Source organism: Monodelphis domestica, chromosome 5, assembly GCF_027887165.1.
Source record: "Monodelphis domestica isolate mMonDom1 chromosome 5, mMonDom1.pri, whole genome shotgun sequence".
Lineage (NCBI taxonomy): Eukaryota > Metazoa > Chordata > Mammalia > Didelphimorphia > Didelphidae > Monodelphis > Monodelphis domestica.
The window spans coordinates 211,057,840-211,081,832 of NC_077231.1; the positions used below are offsets into that span (position 1 = coordinate 211,057,840).

At 36.5% G+C, this 23,993-nt stretch overlaps 1 protein-coding gene across 4 annotated transcripts in view; it reads right to left on the reverse strand.

Moving 5' to 3' along the window:
* Positions 1 to 563: 563 nt before the first annotated feature.
* PTN (pleiotrophin) overlaps positions 564 to 23,993 on the reverse strand; it is a 160,504-nt gene continuing 137,074 nt past the window's right edge. For 2 of the 4 annotated variants that reach the window (XM_056799741.1, XM_056799740.1), the window contains exon 5: positions 564 to 5,251. In XM_056799741.1, the coding sequence (XP_056655719.1) occupies positions 5,199 to 5,251 (53 nt within the window). In that variant the 3' untranslated portion in view covers positions 564 to 5,198. Of the gene's footprint in view, positions 5,255 to 23,993 lie in introns of all 4 variants that reach the window. The other 2 variants (XM_007504386.3, XM_001374397.4) reach the window with 1 other exon arrangement.

Below are 23,993 nucleotides of genomic sequence, written 5' to 3' on the forward strand. Positions count from 1 at the left end.
TGAAAGGAGCCAATAAATCCAAAGATAAATATTTTTGCAACTGAGATGATTTTATAGAAGTACAGATTTTGTAGAAGGGCAACTGCATTACAATGGATGGAAAGTGATTCAGCTACACATTCTTCATATCTCCTTGATGAGTGAGACTAATGTTATGAATTTAGGGAATGATTGAAATTTCATGGCATCTTCAGGTAACCAAACCTATTAAGTATTCAATTTATGCCCCATACCATCCAGATCCCCTAATTTTCCAATACAATAACTATCATCAAGCCAGTTAGTCTTTAAAGAAAGTTTTAAATCAGGTTCAGGATAATATGTTTGAGAAAATGTGGTGCTATGTAATAATCACCACCCTTCAATTTTTATCACAGAATGAGTAAAATTAAACTATTTTGAAACTTAAAGAATTAAGTATCATTGACCATTCTTGACTATGAAACCCATGAACATTCAAAATGAATGATGCATTATTATAATTATCTCAAGATTTTAGAAAACTAGAAGAGAAATTGTATTCTGTCCAATATTTTTGATAGTCAAAAGACAACAGCCATGTACTCTTTGATTAGTTTATTTTTTTTATTTTTTTTATCTCCACTAAGAGCAAGTCAAGTAGGTAGATACAATCAATAGATGTTTACATTTTCTAAGGCATCCCAGCATCCCAGGAGGCTGGGGAACCATTAGGGATTTTATATCAGGATTATTCATATTTATTCTATTATGCAGATATATGGCTTTCGTGCATATTTTCAAAGGCCAAAGGATAATATGCTTCTAACAATCAATATACAAAAAAATTAAACAAAAAACACCTCACCCCACCCCATGAGTAACTTGGTACTATAAGGTTTAATAGGTATATACATGAAATTCTTTAATCTTCTGTGCCTGTTTTTATGTGAACATGATTTCTTATTTTAAGCTATAAAAGCAAAGTTGTAGGAGCAGGGAGTGGAAGATTTGTTGAGTTTTCCTTCTCAAATGGAAAAATCACCTAGATCACCATTTTTCTCACTTGAAGACATTCCTGAATTTAGATTTATCATTGGCTACCATGCCCAGACACTGCCAGGTCACCCTGAAGGAATATTTTAACTTTGGTCTCTACTTGGCATAATGTGTTACTGGGAGCAGTAAGAAGGAGACATTACTGTAGCAAGGGGACATTAGGCACCCTACTTGAAGTGTCCTTCACACTGTCCTTCCCCTGGAAGCCAGCACTCCAGACAGGTATGAGGTAGGCACTACTTGCTTTACGCTCCAGACATTCTTCCCTCTTGAACAAACTCATTGTAAAGGATTGATAGTTTCTTTTAAACTGGAGTCAGTGGCCTGATAAATTGTTTTTAGGATTCATTTCCTGCCTTTGTCATTATGAGAGAAGGCTAAAAATGGAGTAATTCTTTGCCTCCATTCCATTTTGCAAACCAGAATTCTGTATTCCATTCTAACAACTTTTTGATTTTTCAGACCTGGAAATAGTTATATTATCTGAGAGGAAATATGCCTTTCTCTTTCCCACATAAATTATCACACACCCCAAAAAGTCTCTTTAAGCCCTTCACTCTTCAATTAAGAATGGGGAAATCAATTGGGTTCATTGTCTTTCTTTAATGGAGAAAAAATTATGTGGCATTTACTACCAGCCACTCAAACATTAAGGAGTCAAGAAGCTGATTCAATTCCGGGTCTCCTAAGACTAGAAAATACATAGAAAGTGACTTAGAAATCAGTACTTACAGAGGGATAAGAAATCTGTGCCTTTACTTTAAGGCTTTCATTCATTACCAGTGACTTAAAAACAACTTTGGGTCAAAATTAACAACAATAAGAGCAATTTCAATCGTTTTCAAATAAATATATAAAGAAATTAAGAGCTGTTCAGAATTTTCAGCTTTTCTTTATCTTTCCTTAGTTTAAAAGCAACCCAAGTTTTCTACAAAGATATCTTTCAAACCTTCAGTTCCAGAACAAGCTCAAATGTGTCTCTTTATCCATGTAGTCCTGAACTTGGGCAATGATATTGAGTTTTCCTATTATTATTTCTTAATGTGCTATCCTAGAAATGAGGCCAGAGAAAGCTCATCTTGAAAATGAACTTTCCCCGTCTTCTTAAGTAGTCGGATTCTTTCTTTCATGGACCAGTCTTCCAGCTCTCTATATGACAGTAGACTGAAATGGTTTCAAGGATGAAAGTATCTTAACTAACCATCCTCTGATTAAGCTTCAGAAAATAGGAATTCAATGTGCAAGCTCTCAGGTCCTTTGGAATTATTTGCCACCTCATGCCCTAATATAAATGTCTCATTTCAAAGTCAATAAATCTTTTCTTTTACTTCTTCACAACCTGCATACGGGTTGGTAAGGGATAGCCATATCTACCCATGGTTTATTAGAATAGCTAAAAAAGCATATGTGCTGGAAGTAGTCAAGGAATAGCACCCCCTTGAACACAAGAGATGGTTACTGGGAACCCATTAGTGTAGATTCTCTTCCTAACTTGTCAGGAGATTTTGTGTGGAAGGCTTAGGTCTACTATATCCTTCTACTCCTGCAACTGGAAAATTCTTGAATGAAAAACTTTGAGATACATAAGGAATTCTAATGGAGTTCTATCCATATCACCACTCCTTCACTCTAGGGTTAGCAGGTTTAAGATCTCCTGAAATGAAAAATTTTTGGAGAAAAAGTTTCCTCTGGTGTTTTCTGAGACTCTCAGGTCTCTGAAGATCATCTGTTTTCTCTCTCCGTCCTACCCCCACCCCCACCACATGAGCTTGGTCTTTTTTATCTTCATCTCTTCCGTTTCTCATTAGGATTTAACAAGTCATAGAAGCCACTTTCAGTAGGATAGTTCTAGCAGTTGAAAGGAAATCTAATTTCACACATATGCAACTGAGATTACAGCCATGCTATACAAAATGACTGTTTTTTTTTTCTATAACAAGGGAGAGAATCAGAGGGTCAATTATATGGTTCATTAAGGGCTGGAGATAATACAACAGAAATCTCCTGCATTTCTTTGGCTTCTCATAATGTCCTGTCAATATAGGAGTGTGGCATGGATATTTACCAGGCTGTCACTTGACAGATATTATTCTGACTCACTACTGATTAATGGGCTGTTGCTTTGGGCCAGAACCAGTAGTAAATACTAATGGAGAAGCAATGATAGTGACAAGCAAAGAGAATATGGTACAGCCCCTGCCATCACTCCCAAAATTCTGGTATGTGATATCTTGGACATCCAACAAATAATTGGATCCAATATATTTCTTTCACCTCATCTCTCTACCCTCTATGCCTATTTCCTCCCTTTGATTACTGTCAGCTTACAAAAAATGATATTACCTATGCATCTGGTTGTTATTTATATTTTCTAATACATTCTGATTTTATTAAATGGAAATTGTTCTCTCTTACCTCTTTCAGATTTTATAGGTTGGCATTTAGTTCAGAGGAACAACTGAGCACAGTCCACACTACTGGTAGGAACTTGCCTAGGATTTACCATGAAATGAACCAGACAAATAGTAGAACAGATGAAACTACTCCGGGAATGGATCTCCTGAACTACTGATATATGTTCCTTCCTTAAATGATAATAATAATTTCAATCTTCTAGCATACAGAAAATAATTGATTATTTTATACAAGATTGATACTTTGAATTTAGCCAACACAATACAATTTTCTGTCTCTCATAGAATCGAAGAAATCTTCCATTCAGAGATATAACTAGGATGGTATGATTGGAGCTTTTCACAAGGGCACTAACATTTAGAGAGTACAAAGATTTAATACATGCACTCTTAAAACTAGAAATAAGAAATTACTAACTAGGAATGTATACCAGATAGATAGCAATAAGGAAAAAAATTTAAATAGGAGGCTATAAGTTCACAGGTATTGTTAATAGCACCCATCTGTGAGCCACTATAATAACTAACTCCTCTTTTTACCTGATTTTTTCCTGATTACTTAGTCTAGAATTTCAAAGTTTATTGAGAGGAGGAAGGATATAGTTTTTTTTTATCTTCCCTGGGTCCCTAAATTCCTAATTATAGCTCTGAATCCTTCATAAATGTCCCTTGAAAGGCCAAGAGATAAAGGTGCTACACAGATGTTCTTTGGCACTCACATGATATCTATTGGAACCAAATACCCTGGCATACACATAGGGCTCATGCTCTTCAATTTCTCACATTGTTGGCCTAGGAGTGGTATGTGCTTTGTAACTATAAAACTTTCCATTAAAAAGATGTAATTCTTCCTTTCCTATTCTCCAAAGCCAGTTCTATTTGTGGCCTTGTTTGAGGCCAATAGCACCAATCTAACCACAGTTTCCAATAAGTAATATAAAGGAAAAGAGCCTGATTTAAAAAATTATATTCATTCGCAGAAACCTTCTAACAAGATCTAAGTGAAAAATCCTCATTGCTAATAGATCAGACTGTTTGGAATGTGATTTTGGGCAGTATTGTTGGAGGTAAAAGGAAGGTTATAGATGTGAATTATTTCACAAAATAGCATATTTTTCCTCCTAGTAGTTTATCAGATGAAATTTTCTCTTGTCTAGAAAACAAATATAGCTGACAAAATAGGAGACCATTTTAATACAAAATAATATGTTTTTTTTAAAAAGCACTTGATCCAGAGCAAAGGAGAAAGTTTAAGATTACTGAGCTTTCCTCTTTTAACTGACTAAAAGCAGAGTTCATTGGTTAAAAAGATGAGATGTCTGCCAGTGGTTAATAGGCAGACGAATTCAGTTTTATTTTGTCTGGAAACAAAAGTTCAAATTTGAAAGAGGATAGGAGAGGGCACCTAACCTGAGAATATGTTTACTCAGTCATCATGAAATCTTAACTCCACCATCGATGGTTGGTTTTATACCTTAAATTGTGCATGGCTTTGAAAAATTGACTTTAAGCTTTTGTATATTGTTTGTTGTATAAGGAAAATAGATTTCTAAATGGAATTATAGAGTTTTTTCATACAGGCACCTAATAGTGTTATGGTTATACATGAAAAAATACTACTATAAAAAGTATTTTTTTCTTTCTGTCTATTGTATAATTAAGCTATAAATAACTTTAGGATAGAACCCCTACAATTGGTGTAAATAAAACTGTTAACTGATCATGTTTGCTGATGTCCCTTTCATGTTCTCCCGAACTTGCTGTCTTTTAGTCCAACATCTTCTCCTGTTTCTTGCCTTCCTTTTTCTTCTTCTTAGATTCTGCTGTGGTAGGCAAAAAGAGGAAAAAAAAAACACATTAAACTATTAACCCACATGAATATAAAAACCCTGCCCAATCCCTAAAAAGGCAATAGGATGGGGGGATTTCAGGGGAAGAACTGAGTGTGTCTCACTATCCTAAATGCAAAGGGAAAAGTCTGAAGTCAAGTGAATGCAAATGGCTATATTTGTGTGCATGTGTTTTGTGCGTGTTCAGGTAGTGGGTGGAGGCCTAAATAGATATTTTAATGAGAAAGAAAATCCTTTCACTCCAATTGGCTGCTCCTATTTGGCATGCCAGCCATTGTATTGAGGGCCTGTTTAGAAATGGAGAAAACCCAGGCCATGGATCAGTGGAAAACTGAAGACTAGCATAGCATACCCTACTTGCCCTCATTCCCTTTACTGAAGATCTGCTGGTATGAATCATTATATGAACAGGATGAAGTCCCAGAGGAGGACAACAGAGGACTGAGACCCTAGACTTCCTCTCAGTTTTGGCTCCTGTTCACTCTCTGGTTTTTCTCAGATACCTTTGGGTCCCTGAAAACCCATAAAGAGATTATCAGTTCAAAGCAGCCAACAATTTGGAACTTTGAGTTCCTGGGGTTTGAACACCTTTGGGGAAGCAGAGGGAATGTGTCTACTTTGGTTCAGCTGAGACTGTCTAAGGAAAACACAGATATGGATTGTTTTAATGCAAAGACCTCTGTTTTGATTGTGAAATGTGGTTCTTCTTAAGAAATGTCCAACTCAAAGTCAAGACAGACATGTTTGGGGGCTCCACACTAGCACATATTGATGGTAGGCAGGACAATTGTGATGTTAAAGGGAATGTTACCAATCAGTAAATAATTCTTGAGAACTTATTTTCTAGGCCCTCAGAATACACAAACCAAAGCGTGACAATGGAGATTTTGTACTCCATCCACAATTTAAGTCCCTTAATCAAGAGGTAATGAATAATTGAAGGCTTGAATAATGAGAGAACCTTTAACTCATCAGCATTTTTCACCCACTAACACAAATATTATCAAGGAATTCTTATTACATGTTGTCACTATGTCCATCAGACATCAGAAGTTGATATCATAGGCATATTATCAAAAGGAAAATGCATACCTCTTCAAAGCCAAAGGTCAAAATCAACCAATCATCCAATCAACAAATATTCATTATGTGCTCACTCTGTGCCATGCACTGAGCTAAAAGCTAAGGGTACAAAGAAAGATAAAAATAGCCCTTTCCCTCCAAGCAGCTCACATTGTAATGGGAATATGAACATGTAAATAACTAGGTAAATAGAAGATGTAAAAAGAGTAAATGGGATAATCCCAAAGGAGAGGATATAAACAGCTAGAACCCCATTCTTTCATTCATTAACTCATTCCTTTTACAAGTATCCATTAAGCACATACTATTTACCAGTCTGCTGCATGCTCAGGATATGAAAAAAAATAGTTCATATTATTTCAACACTACAAGTATGGTAATAGACTGAAAAGAAAGACCTGAAAGTTGAATCCAATGGAATAGAGAAGCTTACAAAGACAGGAAGATATATGCATGCCTATATGGATGTGCAGGTATACAAGAATACAGACAAATAGCCAATATTAGAGACACAATGCTAGAGGCCTGAAATAATGGGCACCATTAATTATCATTTTCTATTTTGTTTTTCAAATAAGGAATTCTAAGTGAAGCTACAGGAGATGTGCCATCTAAAATAATGACAGTACCACCAAAATGTAGAAATCAATTACAACAATCTAATAGCTGGCAGCAATCGGATCCCATCCATCAAGCAAGACTATGGAGATGATGTGGTATAGGATTTGAAGTCAGAAATACTTGGGCTTAAATTCAAAATCTGATACTTATGAATTGTGTAACCCTGGGCAAATCATTTAACCTCTATGATTCTTGGTTTTCTCATCTATGAAACAAGAGGGCCAGACAAGACTGCTTCTACAATCCCTTCAACATCTAAGTCAATGAGTCTATGTTTTTACAACTATGTTTTTACTATGTGATAACTGCAGGAATAGAAAGAGAAAATATAAATGTGGCTGCCTTCAAAAAACTTACATTCTATTCAGAATGGGAATGATAGGGAAGATATGTCCATATGTATTTTCTTCTATAAATATTGCATCTCTATCACACCCCTACTCCCACACCATCAAGTAAATTATATGCTCCTCAAAGACAAGGAAGGAAGGAAGGAAGGAAGGAACGAACGAACGAACGAACAAACAAACAAACGAACGAATGAAGGAAGGAACGAAGGAACGAAGGAACGAAGGAACGAAGGAAGGAACGAAGGAACAAAGGAACGAAGGAAGGGAGGGAGGGAGGGAGGGAGGGATAGAGGGAGAGAGGAAAGGTGGGAAGGGATGAGAGAGTCAAAGAGAGAAAGGAATGGAAAGAAAAAGGAAGGAAGAAAAGGAGAGGAGGAAGGAAAGAAGGCAATAAGCATTAATTAATATATACTACCTGCCATAAACTATACTAAGTACTATATAGATGTTTCCTTATAAGCTTAAATGGATAAGATAAACACTAGAAGATAAACACTATTATTATCCTCATTTTACAGTTGAGGAAACTGAAGGAGATAGATTCAGTTAGTAGTCCAATATCATGCTTCTAATTGAATCTGAAGCTGGATTTGAACCTGAATCTTCCTGGTTCCACCTATAAGAACCCTATTTATTCTACCACCTACCTGCCTTGAAGAGGAAAATATGGAGACAAAAAGAGAATTCTCCTCTACTCCAGGAGCTTATGTTCTACTGATATCATCAACATTTCCCTAATTAAGTAAATAGAAGGGTATTTTAAGGGGAGAAGAGTATAAATAAGAAGATTCAGAGAAGGGTCTAAGGAAGAGATGGTACCCCAGCAGAATTTTAAAGACAAATATTCTGAAAGGAAGAGATAAGAAGGAAGGGCTCTCTAGTAGGAATAAATAGTCAAAGTAGTCATAGTTGTAGTCATTATTGTCATAGAAGTAGCAGTAGAAGTAGTAGGAGTGGTGGTGGTGGTAATTGTGATGGCAGCAGAAGTAGTGACAAAAGAAATATATTTACATAAAACTCCAATGTTTGCAATGTTCTTTTCAAATATGATCTCATTTTATCCTCACAACAAACATGAAAAGTTGATGCTATTGTGCCCATTTTATGGAAACTAAGGCAGATTGAGGTGATTTGCCAGGGCTATACAGCTAGTAAGTGTCTGAACTTGTATGTGACTTCAGGTCTTCCTCATCCCAAGTTCAATACTCTTTCTACTGGACCACCTAGAAGCCTATAAAGGATAGTTTCTCTGAATGAATTGAGGCAGAAGGCAGAATGTTAAATTCACAGAATAGTTGGTACTCCAACATAGTGTTGTTCATCATTTAAAGAGGACCACTGGCATCATGGTGTGAGGACTGGCTCTTGAATTGGATTTAAGTGAGGCAAAATTGCAAGAAATCATGAGTCTCATTCTCAGAGTTCAATGGCAAGACAAAAGTCAGGACAATTGGTGATGGCCAGGTATAAAGTGGACAACCTTGGAACACGATGTCTGAGCAAGCTCTTAAGTGTTCCATGGTGCATGCTTCAGTTGCCTCTATGTCAATTGGAACAAACTATTCTCATTTGCCCATTTCATATCAGGAAATATTCACATGCTTGAAGTAGACATTTTCTCTAATTCACCAGTGAGTCTGAGGCCTAATGGTTATCCTAAAATTAGGTTAGCCCCTGAATTAGTGGTTTATGGAGTGTTCAAAGAGGGCTATAACCTCTGATGTTAAGGCCTGCCAAGCCCCTTTTTAGGGCTGGTTTAATCACCTTTGATGTCTACCTTTCACTCAACTCTCATATGAGGATTTGAGAAGCTGTAGCATTCTCAATGGTTACACTCTAGTAAAACCATCTTGGTAGATGAGATAAAACAGGTTGAGGGTAACTTCAGGCTTCAAACCTTTTGGTAAGCTACAGAGATGCCTACCCGAAGCATGCGAAGACTTTAGTCAGTAGAATGAGCAGGAGGAGGGTAATCTAATTTACTAGGAGAGAGAATTGAGTGGGAGTAAGGAAAGAAGGAAGAATGGGAGAGAGGAGAGAAAGACCTGGATAGTTCATGAACCTCTTGGATTACTCTTTCAAAACCCTAATGTATCTCTGTTCAAAAATCACCACTAAAGGGGGTATAAGCCATCAGTTATATAATCCTACTATTACATTGTGAATGGAAGGGTAAAGAAAGGTAAGAGAGAAAATAGTTCTTTATTGATCTTCAAGTTTTGATTATTATTGTACTTTTATTAACCAGAATGTCACCATAGAGATTAAACTGTGGAGATTAAACTGTGGAGAACTTAGCCAAGATATGAACATTGATATTCCAATGCTCTTATTGTGAATTTTAAAACTACTCCACCCTACTCAGACCATACTTTAGAAGATCTGATTTAGCTATCTTCTGAGTAGTAACAATGGAGATACTTGGTTTAACAGAATCAAGTCTTGGGAATTCTACATTTCTCCACTCTACTTAGTTTAACAAGGTCAGAAATGTCTGCACCATACTCAAGGATTAAGTACTTGAGAAAATGGCCTTCAACAGATATGTGCAGAAACAGCAGACAGACCCCTGGGCTGTCCTGACAGTCAAGCTAAGCTAACATTGGTACAGATGAGACACAGGAAAGTGACATAAAACCATATAGATAAGGCAAGTCACTTGCTCTCTTTGCCTTCTTTTCCTGGAGAAGAACCAAGCAAGACTTAGAAAGAGTCACAAAATGCAAAATAAATAATTTGGAATACATCAAATTAAAAAGTTTTGTAGAAACAAAACCAATGTAACTAAAATCAGAAGAAAAGCAACAAATTGGGAAGCAATCTTCATAAAAACCTCTGACAAAGGTTTAATTACTCAAATTTACAAAGAGCTAAATCAATTGTACAAAAAATCAAGCCATTCTCCAAATGATAAATGGACAAGGGATATGAACAGGCAGTTCTCAGCCAAAGAAATCAAAACTATTAATAAGCACATGAAAAAGTGCTCTACATGTCTTATAATCAGAGAGATGCAAATCAAAGCAACTCTGAGGTATCACCTCACACCTAGCAGATTGGATAACATGACATCTATAGAAAGTAATGAATGCTGGAGGGGATGCGGCAAAGTAGGGACACTAATTCATTGCTGGTGGAGTTGTGAATTGATCCAACCATTCTGGAGGGCAATTTGGAACTATGCCCAAAGGGCGATAAAAGACTATCTGCCCTTTGATCCAGCCATATCACTGCTGGGTTTGTACCCCAAAGAGATATTAAGGAAGAAAAAAAAACTTGTACAAGAATATTCATAGTTGCACTCTTTGTGGTGGCCAAAGGTTTGAAAATGAGGAGATGCCCTTCAATTGGGGAATGGCTGGACAAATTGTGATATATGTTGGTGACGGAATACTATTGTGCTCAAAGGAATAATAAAGTGGAGGAATTCCATGGAGACTGGAACAACCTCCAGGAAGTAATGCAGAGTGAAAGGAGCAGAACCAGGAAATCATTACACACAGAGACTGATACACTGTGGTACAATCCAAGGTAATGGACTTCTCCATTAGGGACAATGCAATGTCCCTGAACAATCTGCAGGGATCTAAAAAACACTATCCACAAGCAGAGGATAAACTGTGGGAGTAAAAACACCGAAGAAAAGCAACTGCTTGACTACAGGGGTGGAGTGGATATGACTGAGGAGAGACTCTAAATGAACACTCTAGAGCAAATACCAACAACACAGAAAAGGGTTCGAGTCAAGAACACATGTGATACTGTAAACCTTAAAATTTCTTAGACTTATGAATGTTGGAAATTTTACCATTGGAAAATTTCATACTGGAAAAAATTTCCTACTGATAGCAAGAAACTCTATTGGAATGTGAAACCCTAGGCATGGGAGGATCCTTCTCCTTCCTACCTAAGACTACTTTAGGACAGAAACTTTTTGCTAAACAATGGAAAGGGCTTTGACCTATTCTTAAGCATAGAACAGGAAGTTCTTTGAGTCATGATTGATTTTAGAATTGATACAATAGAGATACTTGGAATGACAGAACCAGGTCTTGAAACTACAATCTCCACCCTACTCAGAGTAAAAGGATTTAGGAAGGGCTGGAGCAAAGGATCAAGATTTAATAATTTGAGAATATGACCTTCAACAGACATGTGCAAAGCCACAGACCTCTGGGCGGTCCTGGGTTAAGCTAGAGCCACCATTGGCACAGGGAAGACATGGACAGTGATTGGTAGATGTGAGAACTGAGGGGAGGGAACTTAGATGGTTTGCTTAAAGATAGTGGGGTCTGAGGACTGAGGGGTTTGAGAGGTGGTGCTCTGAGAAGGCTTGCTCTGAAGGAGGCTGGAGGTGGAGGCCCCTGAGACTGTTTCTCCATTTTGGTCACGTGAGTGATAGGGACTGATCTCTTTTCTTTGCCTCAGCTATCTAAGGGCTTGGGCCTTTTGGCCCAGCCTAAACAGAAGGGGTATTTAAACCCTATTCCCTTTCTCTCTCTCTCTCTCTCTCTCTCTCTCTCTCTCTCTCTCTCTCTCTCTCTCTCTCTCTCTCTCTCTCTCTCTCTCTCTCTCTCTCTCTCTCTCTCTCTCTCTCTCTTTTTCTCTCCCTCTATTACCTTTCTTCCTCCTGTTTGTAATTAAAAACTCCATAAAAGGTTGACTGCTGACTTGAGTTTTCATTTAGGAATTACATAGCTGAATTCCTTGGTGACCTTAAATTAATATATATCAGTCTTTTAAAGTGATTTCCTTGTCACATTGTGGCTGACCACACGGGAGTCTAAAGAATTCTCTCAATAAACTTCTGATTTTCCTTGCCTTTTTACTCTACCTTCTCAGCACTTATTCCCTTTTAACAGCAAACTTGGCTTAAAGACACATCTGCTAGAACACGTGAGTATAAAAAACTTTTTCTCTCTTCTCTTTTCGCCTTATGTTAAAATGGAATCAGCAGTTTTTCTTTTTCTTCCCTTTAATCTTAAGGGACAGCTGGGTAGCTCAGTGGATTGAGAGCCAGGCCTAGAGACAGAAGGTCCTGGGTTCAAATCAGATCTTGGATACTTCCCAGCTGTGTGACTCTGATAGTTAGATAGAAAACAGCTGTTTTAAATCTCAGCAACAGGACCCTAAAGTCCTGGCTGGAAGAGCTGTTTCTAAATATCCTTTCCCTTAAGGAACAACTTCCTAGATTAGAAAAAAAAACCCTGTGGAAAGTTTGTTGTTTTGCCCTGCTCCTCACGTGTTTTGTGAAGACTGTTAGAGAAATAATTACAAAATATATATATATATATATATATATATATATATATATATATATATATATATAATGAGTACTACATTCTTTGACATTTATATGGCAGCTGAATAATTAGGGGCATTGAGGAATGCAGGATACCTCCAAATTTTTATATTAATAGGTACTATCATTTTTGTACTCCTCAATACTACATTTAGAGATGCTAAAATAAAAAATATTGAGGATAAAATAGAAAAAAATTGAGGATAAAATGCAAGCCCAATTAGAAGATCTAAAATGTTTCTTACAGGATCAATTGGAAAACACCCACTCTACCAGAAACAGACCTGTTTCTGAACCTTTGAATGAGGAAATTTCTTTTGCTGAAATAGAGATGGAAAACACCTTCCCTATAGCCCAGTTAACAGACTGCTTCTCTCGTGCAGTACAAATCTTGACTGAATTTAATCCCCAAAACCCTTCCCCTGCAATCCCAGTTTCTCATGTTCCCTCTCCTACAGAAAACCAAATTCCAACGCAAAGGAGATCTTGTCCTCCTAGAGAAACCTGTCCTTGTCAAACTGACCCAAAGGTAAAAAATTCAACTAGAGGCCTGTTTCCTCTAAGAGAAGTACCTGAAATAGGACAGAATGGGGATGTGGTGACTTTAAGACATAGGATACCGTTTACTCCCCAAGAAACAAATGAATTTACACGAAATATCCCCACATATGAACAAGGTCATTTTCTAGTAGCAAAAAATATGGGAGACATATTTTTTCAGTATAATCCATCTTACAAGGATGTTGAGAACTTGCTAAAGGCTTTTTTAACTGAACGTGAAAAATAATAAAATAATTGCTCATGTCAACAAAACCCGGGGGCGTAATGCAGCACATTGGCCATCTCAGGATCCCGAATGGGACTATAACAATCCTGAGGATTATCTACAACTATATCGTTGTAGAGAGGCCATCCTCATGGCAATGAAGGAATGTGCAGACAGTACAGATAAGTGGATGGAACTTGAAAAAATTAAGCAAAAGGAAGAAGAAACACCCTCCAGATTTATGTATAGAATAATCAAGTTTGGGGACAGATACTTAGATTGGGACCTAACTAAAGAGAGTAGCTTAAGACAAGTTAGAAGAATCTTTGTAAATAACTCTTGCAAAGCAATTAAGAATTATTTTAGAACACAATGTCCAAGATGGTCAGATATGGACCTTGAAGAATTGCGAAAAACAGCTATATACATTTTAAAGGGAAACAAAGAAAAGGAGGAAGAAAATAATGATGATATGGAGGAAATGAAGAAAAAAATGAGATATTTAATAGATAGGATAACTAAATTAGAAAGTGGCCATGATAATGAACCAACGACAATTGCCCCTCTCCAGAAATCCAATTATCAATCCATTACTTGCCACTTCTGTGAGAAGGGCCACAAAATGATGGAATGTAGAACCTTTCTTAAGATGATTGTAAGGAACACACAGTTTAATAATAGCTTTAGAAATAATAACTATAGAAATGATGATAATGGTTATAGAAACCAGAATTCTAGAAATTATAATAATGACTATGGAAATAACTATAATGAATATAGAAATAAGAAATTTAGAAACCAGAATTATAGAAATAGGAGTTGGGAAAATAATGACAATGCTCCAAATGAAGAAAATGATAATACTCAACAATAATATATGAGAAATGGCGCTCGTCCAAAACATGCTTGAGGTGCTAATGAACCTCAGAGAGGTGCCCTTCAGGAGGGTGCCCAAGGAAATTCCCAATATAATGAAGATGATTCTTCTTAGATTGTATTGATTTTGTTGATATTAATTAACCTTTTTCAGTTTTTTTCTCCTCTCCAAATAGTAGGAAAGAATGAACAAAGAACTTAAGATTATGATTGGCAAATTATGCACTGAGACCCATTTAAAATGGCCTGAAATTCTCCTGCTGGCCCTATTTTATCTTAGAAGCAGGCCTAGAGGAGACTTACATATTTCACCATTTGAGATGCTTTTTGGACATCCACCTATACAGGCTAAGCCTTTCTCCCCGGCTTATACATCGTTATTAGGGGGAGATATTACTATTGCTTCCTATATATAGGAGTTACAGCACAAACTACGTGAACTTCATGAATCCAGAGCTGCAATACAAACCGGACCATTAGACTTTTCTCTGCATGACCTGAACCCAGGAGATAAAGTTTATATCAAGAATTTCAAGCGAACTGGAGCAACTCAACCTTCATGGGAAGGACCATTCCAAATATTATTAACTACTCCAACATCTATAAAGATTGGAGAAAGAGACTCTTGGATTCACTGCACACATGTGAAGAAAGCATCTTCTGCTGAGACTGATTGACTGTATCCTATCATATGAATTGTGACTCTATCTTATCATATGAATTGGAGATAATAATCCATAGACAAATGGATGCTGTTTTTTCAAGAATATATTGAATTACTGATTTTTTCTTATTTTTCTTATTTCTTTTCTTTTTGATCAGAATATTTGATTTTTTTCTCATTTTTTGTACTGAAGGTACACATAATTAATATTAATATTATTTTTTTCCTGCAGTAATACAAGTTACTATATATACTCTTGCTATAATATCAATATATGCCTAAAAGCTTTAAACTATGGGAACCTGCCATTTATTGATAAAATATTATAGGACTGTGATTAATGTTTGTGTCTGATTCCAGGAAAAGGGATAAAAACAAGGAGCACAGACTAAACCTGAATAGTGCCAATAGAGCACACAAGAAATATTAAAGTGAGACTCGAGTTTGCGACGCTTAACTTATGTTTAAGTCGGACTTCCTTGTATCTACACTCTACGAAGTACTCAAACAAGTACAAAGCTTGACTATCATGCTGGCTCCCTATATCCCTGAGAATGACAAAAAAAATCAGATGAGGGAATGACATTTCCCCATCAAAATAGAATTCTAATTCTTTTCTTCTTATATTATGGCAACTTCCTGTAGTCTTGGCTACAAATGGCTAAGTGAAATATTACTGCATTCTGTCCTACATACTTGTGGGATAGAAATTACTTTAACCTGGACCTATACAAGGCCTATTTTGAATTTTTCTTATGTCTTTGATTATTTTTCTATTCTTTTGATAATTGACACATACACCCCCATAACTGAACATTGCATTTTGAGCTAAACTCGATATTTTTTAATACTTACTTAAGGGGGGATTGTATTTTAATTTAAAATCTAAGAATTTTTGAATTTTTTTTGTTTAAGATTGTATTTTCATAAAAATCCAGGAATTTTGATTTTTGTTTAAGATTTTACTGTTATAAAAATTCAAGATTTTGATTCTGTTTGAGAAAAGATCTTCAAGGAAGAAGCTTGAAACTTTTATATCCAGAGAATGAACTGCTGCAGAAAGATGCCAAAAACCTACACTTCATCAAGAAGATCAAGAATGAACTTTGGATATGATTGATTGGACTGAACTTTTGATTGAACATTTATTCTAATTGTACACATTTATGCCAAAAGGGACTGCCCCTAATTTGGCTTTCTGTCAATGCGCCTAGCAAAACGTTGGTTTTTCTTTCTTTTCTTTTCTATTTCCTCTCTCAGTATTCTAATTTCTCTTAGAAAATTGAATATTGTGTATATCTATAGTTAGAAGTGCATTTAGAACTACAAAATGATTATGTTAAATGATCAATGGGGAGACTAGTCTCCCAATGATCATCAGGGGGGATTGTAAACCTTAAAATTTCTTAGACTTAAGAATGTTGGAAATTTCCCCATTGGGAAATTTCATACTGGAAAAAATTCCCTACTGATAGTAAGAAACTCTATTGGAATGTGAAACCCTAGGCATGGGAGGATCCTTCTCCTCCCTACCTAAGACTACTTTAGGACAGAAACCTTTTGCTAAACAATGGAAAGGGCTTTGACCTATTCTTAAGCATAGAACAGGAAGTTCTTTGAGTCATGATTGATTTTAGAATTGATACAATAGAGATACTTGGAATGACAGAACCAGGTTTGAAACTACAATCTCCACCCTACTCAGAGTAAAAGGATTTAGGAAGGGCTGGAGCAAAGGATCGAGATTTAATTATTTGAGAATATGACCTTCAACAGACATGTGCAAAGCCACAGACCTCTGGGTGGTCCTGGGTTAAGCTAGAGCCTCCATTGATTGGCACAGGGAAGACATGGACAGTGATTGGTAGATGTGAGAACTGAGGGGAGGGAACTTAGATGGTTTGCTTAAAGATAGAGGGGTCTGAGGACTGAGGGGTTCAAGAGGTTTGGCTCTGAGAGGTGGTGCTCTGAGAAGGCTTGCTCTGAAGGAGGCTGGAGGTGGAGTCCCCTGAGACTGTTTCTCCATTTTGGTCACGTGAGTGATAGGGACTGATCTCTTTTCTTTGCCTCAGCTATCTAAGGGCTTGGGCCTTTTGGCCCAGCCTAAACAGAAGGGGTATTTAAACCCTATTCCCTTCTCTCCCCTTTCTCTCTCTCTCTCTCTCTCTCTCTCTCTCTCTCTCTCTCTCTCTCTCTCTCTCTCTCTCTCTCTTTTTCTCTCCCTCTATTACCTTTCTTCCTCCTGTTTGTAATTAAAAACTCCATAAAAGGTTGACTGCTGACTTGAGTTTTCATTTAGGAATTACATAGCTGAATTCCTTGGTGACCTTAAATTAATATATATCAGTCTTTTAAAGTGATTTCCTTGTCACAATACCCAGTGGAATCATGCACCAGCTATGGGAGAGGTGGTAGGAGGGGGGGGAGGAAAATAAAATGGTTTTTGTTTCCAATGAATAATGTTTGGAAATGACCATGACCAAATAAAAGAATGTTTTAAAAAAATGAATTAGTGAAGAAAATAGCAAGGCACTCCAGTATCTTTGCCAACAAAATGCCAAATAGGGTTATGAAGAGTTTTACACTGCTGAAATACCAAACAACAAAGCAGCAAAGCCTATGGACAGAAACTGGACTTCAAGGAGATTAGAATTATTCAGGAAAGGAAGGGGAAAACTTAAGCTTCTAATTCTAGCATTAAGAGCAAGGTGGAGAAAGACAGTTGAAATACATGTTAATGAAGACTGAGTTATTTTTTATTTGAAATAGGTATTGTGGTTTTTTATTATTATTTTATTTTTTAAGTGTACTTATTTATTTGTTACATTAAAATTCCTTTATTCTTTCTATATCATGTAAGTAATCAATATTGACATTAGCATCACTAAAAGAATATTTTGAGAAAGTTAAAACTAGATATAGAATTTTTTTCTGGATATTTCAATAATCAGTGTCTGAACAACCAGGCACACGGTATCTATGCTTTCAAAAGGAATATCATTGCAATTTAGCATGACAGCAAAGATGCAGCTAGGTGTTTAAAAAGAAATACATAAGAGGCCATATACTCTGCTTAGGCAGCAAAGTGGTAAACTGGATTTGGAATCAGAGGACCTGTTTTGGAAACCTATCTCTGCCCCTTAATCTGTGTGCTTTGGAAAATTTATTTAATTATTCAGAGTCACCATTTCCTCATTTTTAAAACAAGTATGCTAGACTAGGTCACTTCTTTTTTAAATTTTATTTAATTCGATGATTTAGAATATTTTTCCATGGTTACAAGGTTCATGTTCTTTCTTTTCCCTCCCCTTAATCCCCTTCTATAGCTAGTACACAATTCTATTGGGTTTAACATGTATCATTGATCAAAACCTATGTCCATATTATTAATATTTGCACTAGTGTGATCATTTATAGTTTACAACCTCAATAATATCCCCATCAACCCATGTGATCAAGAAGTTGTCTTTCTTTGGTGTTTCTATTTTCTCAGTTCTTCCTCTGAATGTAGATAGCATTCTTTCTTATAAATTCCTCTGAATAGTCCTGGATCATTTCATTGTTACTAGTAGAGATGGACTAGGTCACTTTTAATGTCCCTTCCAACTCTAACTTATGATAAAATGTGTCCCTAAAAAGAAAGACTTAATATATCACCTTTGGCCACACACATATGTATATACACACCCAACATATATTCACATCACCATCTGATTGTTTCTTGCACATAATAGGTGCCCAATATATATTTGATTGTGAATTAGTTGTTAGAATAATGAATGTCTCTGATTGAATAAATAAGACTACATTGAGCATATCATGATTTTGAGAATACCTAAATAAGGTGTATCACTTCCAAACAACAGTGACCAAGAGTGAAAATCAGGTTAATTGAAGAGGCGCTGAAGGTCCTAAGTATATTAAAACTGGAGAGGGGCAATTTGGTAGCACAGTGGGTAGAATGCTAAGTCTGGAGTTGAAGGGACCTAGGTTCAAATCTAGCCTCAGTTGATTCCTAGCAGTGTAACCCTGAGCAAGTCATTTAACCCCAATTGCTTAACCCTTCTTGCACTCCTATCTTAGAACTTAGAACTAAGACAGAAGGTAAAAGTTCAAAAATACTGGAGGAAAAAACTTAGATTGAACATGTCAACTTTCTTAAACAGCTATCTTCCTAAAAGAAGAATTATATTTATTCTGTGACACTCTAGAATGAAGATCTGGACCCAGTAGTGGAAATTATAAAAGAGCAGAATATAAAGTACTCTGATCATTTTGCTATTATGATTGTTGTTTAGTGTTTCAGGCATGTCTGACTCTTTATAAGCCCACTTGGGGTTTTCTGGGAAAAGTTACTGGAGTGCTTTGCCATCTCCTTTTCCAGTTCATTTTACAGATGAAGAAACTGAGGCTTACAAAAGGGAGTTACGTTATTGGCCCAGGGTCATGCATCTAATAAATATTTGAGGCTAAATTTGAACTCAGGTCCTCCTGATTCAAGACCTGGCATTCTACCTACTGCACTCCCTAGTTGCCTTCAATTAATCAGATATTCTTTATAATTGAATGAATAGAATCTGGGCTGCAGAGTTAAGATCCTGAAGTGTGCCTTTTTCTTCTCAACAAAGAGGTGAGGAACTATAAATAATTACATACAATGTCAGAGGTTATCACAATATTGGTTGTTTTTGGTTAACTGTTTTAAAGAGTTACAAGAAAGGGTTCAAATATGGAAATATGCTTTACATGATGATATATGTGTAACCCAGATTAAATTGCTTGCCAGAATCAGAAGAAGAGAGGGAAGTGAGAAAGGGAGAAAATTTGGATTATGTCACTTTGTGAAACTTATGTGGAAAGTTGTAATTAGTAAAAAAAAAAATTCCTATAAGAACCACTTAGAAAAAATACACAAGGATTCAATTGGGTTGTCTGGAGAAGGGAAGAAAGATAAGGTATATTCAGAAATTCATGCAATGTAACAACAAAAGATATCAACATTTAAAAAAAAAAGACAAAATTGCATTCCTTACTACTTTTCTATCACTAAAGATGCAAAAGTGGGGTCAGTATAACTAGTTCTAGAAGAGATATATGTTTGGGTGTGGATTGGAATAAACATTGGGATCTGTTCCAAAAAATATGGAGATTCTGTGATTCTCAGTCTCACTCAATTAATGGATGGTTGGAATGAATGTGCTATTCTAAGATTGAAAATATCTGGGAGGTGGAACCCTTAGTTTGAGGTTCAAGGGCATTAGTTACCTCAGACCATAAGTAGAACTATATAATTCTGGAACTTCCATAAAAATCTATTCCCCTCAGAACCAGTCAAATAATTCACCTAGGAAGAACTTATCAGACTAGGCCAGTGCTACTTTGCACATGGTAGGAGTTTGGTAAGTGCTGATTGATTGTTGAATCCATCATGGAGTGCTACAAACTCTTATCACATGACTATGTTTCATGAAATAATGCCAGTCTTTGAATTGCCCAATATTTGAACTTCAGGGAGAAAACATTGACCTTAACAAGTATTACATTGTAGATAGAGAGTATAACACTTTTTTTTATTATTTGAGCTAATGTATTCACAGCTGTACTTCAACCTCCCATTTGTGATCTTGGCTAGCAGTAACAAAATAAATGGAATGCATTATTCAACAGAAAAACTAAGTTTTGCAATGTTAGCATTTTTGGGGCACTTAGCTTATGACTCCCCTTCTCTTTTCTTCACCCACTGTCTCCATTTACATACTAACTCTTTCTCCTAAGCCATCCTTTCCCATCTGTCAATCTTTACACCTTCATTCTTTTACCAGAAAAATTAGAAGCCTTATCAACTACCTACCTCTCAGGTATTCCTGGGTCTGGTAGCATATGGATGTATATAGATACAGGTATAGGTAGGAATGTGGATTTCCAAAGTCAAGGTCAATAAAAATGTAAATATCAAAGTGAATGTGGATCTGGCTATAAATCTCTTGTGTACATCTCAGGTGTTCTTGTGCATATATGTGCATGTGCATGTCTGAATGTATCTACAAGGACTTGCTAGTTTTATGAACAGAGGAAAATAATATAACTTCTCTAAGGTTCTCTTTCCTTATCTATAAATCGGCAATAATATTACTTAGGTAGTTAAGTGTCCCATGGATAGAGACAGGACCTGGAATCAGGAAGACGATTTCAAATCCAGTCTCAAATACTTTCTAGCTATGTACCCTAGGCAAGTGTCTCAACATCTGTCTTTCTCAGTTTCCTCAACTATAAAATGGGAATAATAAATGCATCTAACTTGCAGAGTTGTTGTGAGTGTCAAGTTAATAATATTTATTTTTAATTGGCACATAGGAGGTACTATATAACTGCTTGTTTCTTTTCTCTTCCCTTCTGATACAGCTTTTCTTCTTTCTCTTTCTGCATCTTTCTCTACATGTGTCACAACATATAACCTGAAAGATAGAGGTCCTCATCTACCAAAATGAGGTTACTAATAGCACCTACTTCTCAGTGTTTTTGTGAAGATGAAACAGATAATGTGTGTAAAGTGCTCTGAAAACGTTAAAGCACTATGAAAGGTCAATTGGTGCAATAATAAAAATTATCCATAATTTTTGAGGAAAATATATTATGAGCCTTAAGATGCTATGGAAATAAGTTATTGTTCTTTCCAAGGCTATTCTTATTTCTCGCTATCTGTACTTGTATATGCATGTTAGGGCACACTAGTCTATAAATCTATATATAGAAAGAAGTGCATCACTACACCAATCTGCACTTGTATCATAGTATGGATTTTTTCTACAAAATGATATTCATGCAAAAGATCCTACCTGCTGTGAATTTTAAAACTATTCCACCCTAATCAGACCATTCTTTAGAAGATCTGATTTAGCTATTTCCTGATCAATAACAATAGAGATACTTGGAATAAAAGAATCAGGTCTTGGAAACTCTACATTCTCCACCCTTCTCAGTTTAACAAGATTAGGAAGGTCTGCATCAAACTCAAGATTTAATTATCTGAGAAAATGGCCTTCAACAGAGATGTGCAAAAAGAGGACAGACCTCTGGGCTGTCCTAAGTCAAGCTTGAGCCACCATTGGCACATGTGAAACGTAGGAAGTGAGGTAGAGAATAACCTATGGAGTTCTCATGACTTCCTGTGGAGAGGTTAGATGTGAGTTTGATCCTGGAGTTCGAGCTTGAAGGAGCCCCGCAGACAGCTTTCCTTCAGATTGGTCACATGAGTGATAAGGATTGACTCCCTTCTCTGCCTTGGCTCTCCAGGGCCTTAAACTCCCGCTTTGGCTCATCCTGAGCCAGAGAGGTTTTGAGTTAAACTCCTTTCCTTCTCTCCCTCTCTCTCCCTCTAATATTTTCTATATTTTCTATTGGCCTATAGGCCAATAGGAATATGGAACTGAGCTACTATGCTGAGCTATCCTCAGAAGAATTGCAGAATACCATGAAGATGTCATTTCACATCTGAGTCTAGGTGCTAAGCCTAATAATGGAGAAAGCCTGCTGATGTGAAAAGGGAAATCTCTACCTCTATGTCTCTCTGTCTGTGTCTCTGTCTCTTTCTGTGGGTCTGCCTATCTCTCTTCACACACACACACACACACACACACACACACACACACACACAGTCAAATCTGTGGTTTTGCCTTTCTTTATATCCATAAAACTTGACATAGTGCCTGGCATATGATAAGTGCTTAATACATTATTATATTAACTGACTGTCAGACAAATTTCTGATTTCTTTCTGGATCTTCCTCTAACTCAGTTCTCTATAATCTCCACCATTATAAGAAACAAAGAGCATTAAATATTTCTAAAATAGTATTTGATGAAATTACATATGATTTGATTTATAATGAATAATACTACCTACCTGAAAAATCTTAAATTTTAATCCCTATGTACATATGTAATATTCATGATATATATATATATTAGATACATAGACATAATATTTGTTTATTAGATATTAGAAATCATCTAGCCCAAACACGTGCACAAAGAAGGAGGACTAACGTGATTGAAAAATCCAGTAGAATAGGATTCACAAAAAGTAATCTATCATGTCTATATATATTTACAAATATAATGTAAGAGAGGATTTGTAAGATTTGGAGAGAGAAGCAGATCTGGCAAGTTAGAGAATTCTTCAGGAATGGGAGAAGGGCAGGAATGAGAGAGAATTCTGGGAAAAGGAGAGAAAGTGAGCTGATCTGTACAGTTGGAAAGATTCTTCTCTCTGGAAAGCTACCAGGAAGGTGGACTGGGTGGATCTCTGAACCAGCACTCATTTTCTCCTGTGAAAACTTGACCCAATACCCACAAGAAGACAACTAAGGGAATAGGACATCAACTGGAAGCTGTTCACTAGAAAAAAGATTTCCAAGGCAGTTAGAGAACCAGGACTTCTAACTGACCCCAGGGAGTCAGACCTGCCTGATCTGCCAGACTTTTGGGAAGAAGGGGTTTCAGTTATTCTAAGGACTCCCTTCTGCCTCATTCCTAAACTCATCTGCCCTATCCCTTGCCTTGTTCCCTTAGAATAAACAGTTTTAATAAGAACAAGTGACTAACTCCATCACATATAGAGAGAGACTTGAAGTTGGGGGGGGGGGGTGGTTGACATTCTGAGAGAGAAGCTAACTGTATCGAGCCTGTCTAGTCAAGGTCTCTGAGGGAACAGAAGTTAAGGTCTTGAAAGGCAACCAGAGTGGGGATTGTCAGGGAGAGCTGAGAGGGAAGACTATCCATTCTCTGTCTCTACTTGACACTACTTCATCTTTACCTCACTCTGATCCTGACCCAGCAGGGAGGGAAGGCTCCATAGTTCATCATTTTGTTTTAAATAGTCTCATATCAATATATTATCTAGTCATCCTATTTCAAGTGAAAAATTGAGCAGGGTGAATTCTAAATTCACTTTTAATGCTAAGAGTTTATGATCCTAAATTGGCCAAACATTTATTAAGTACCTACAACATGCAGGGTATTAATCTATACACTGAAGGAAATAAAAAGTT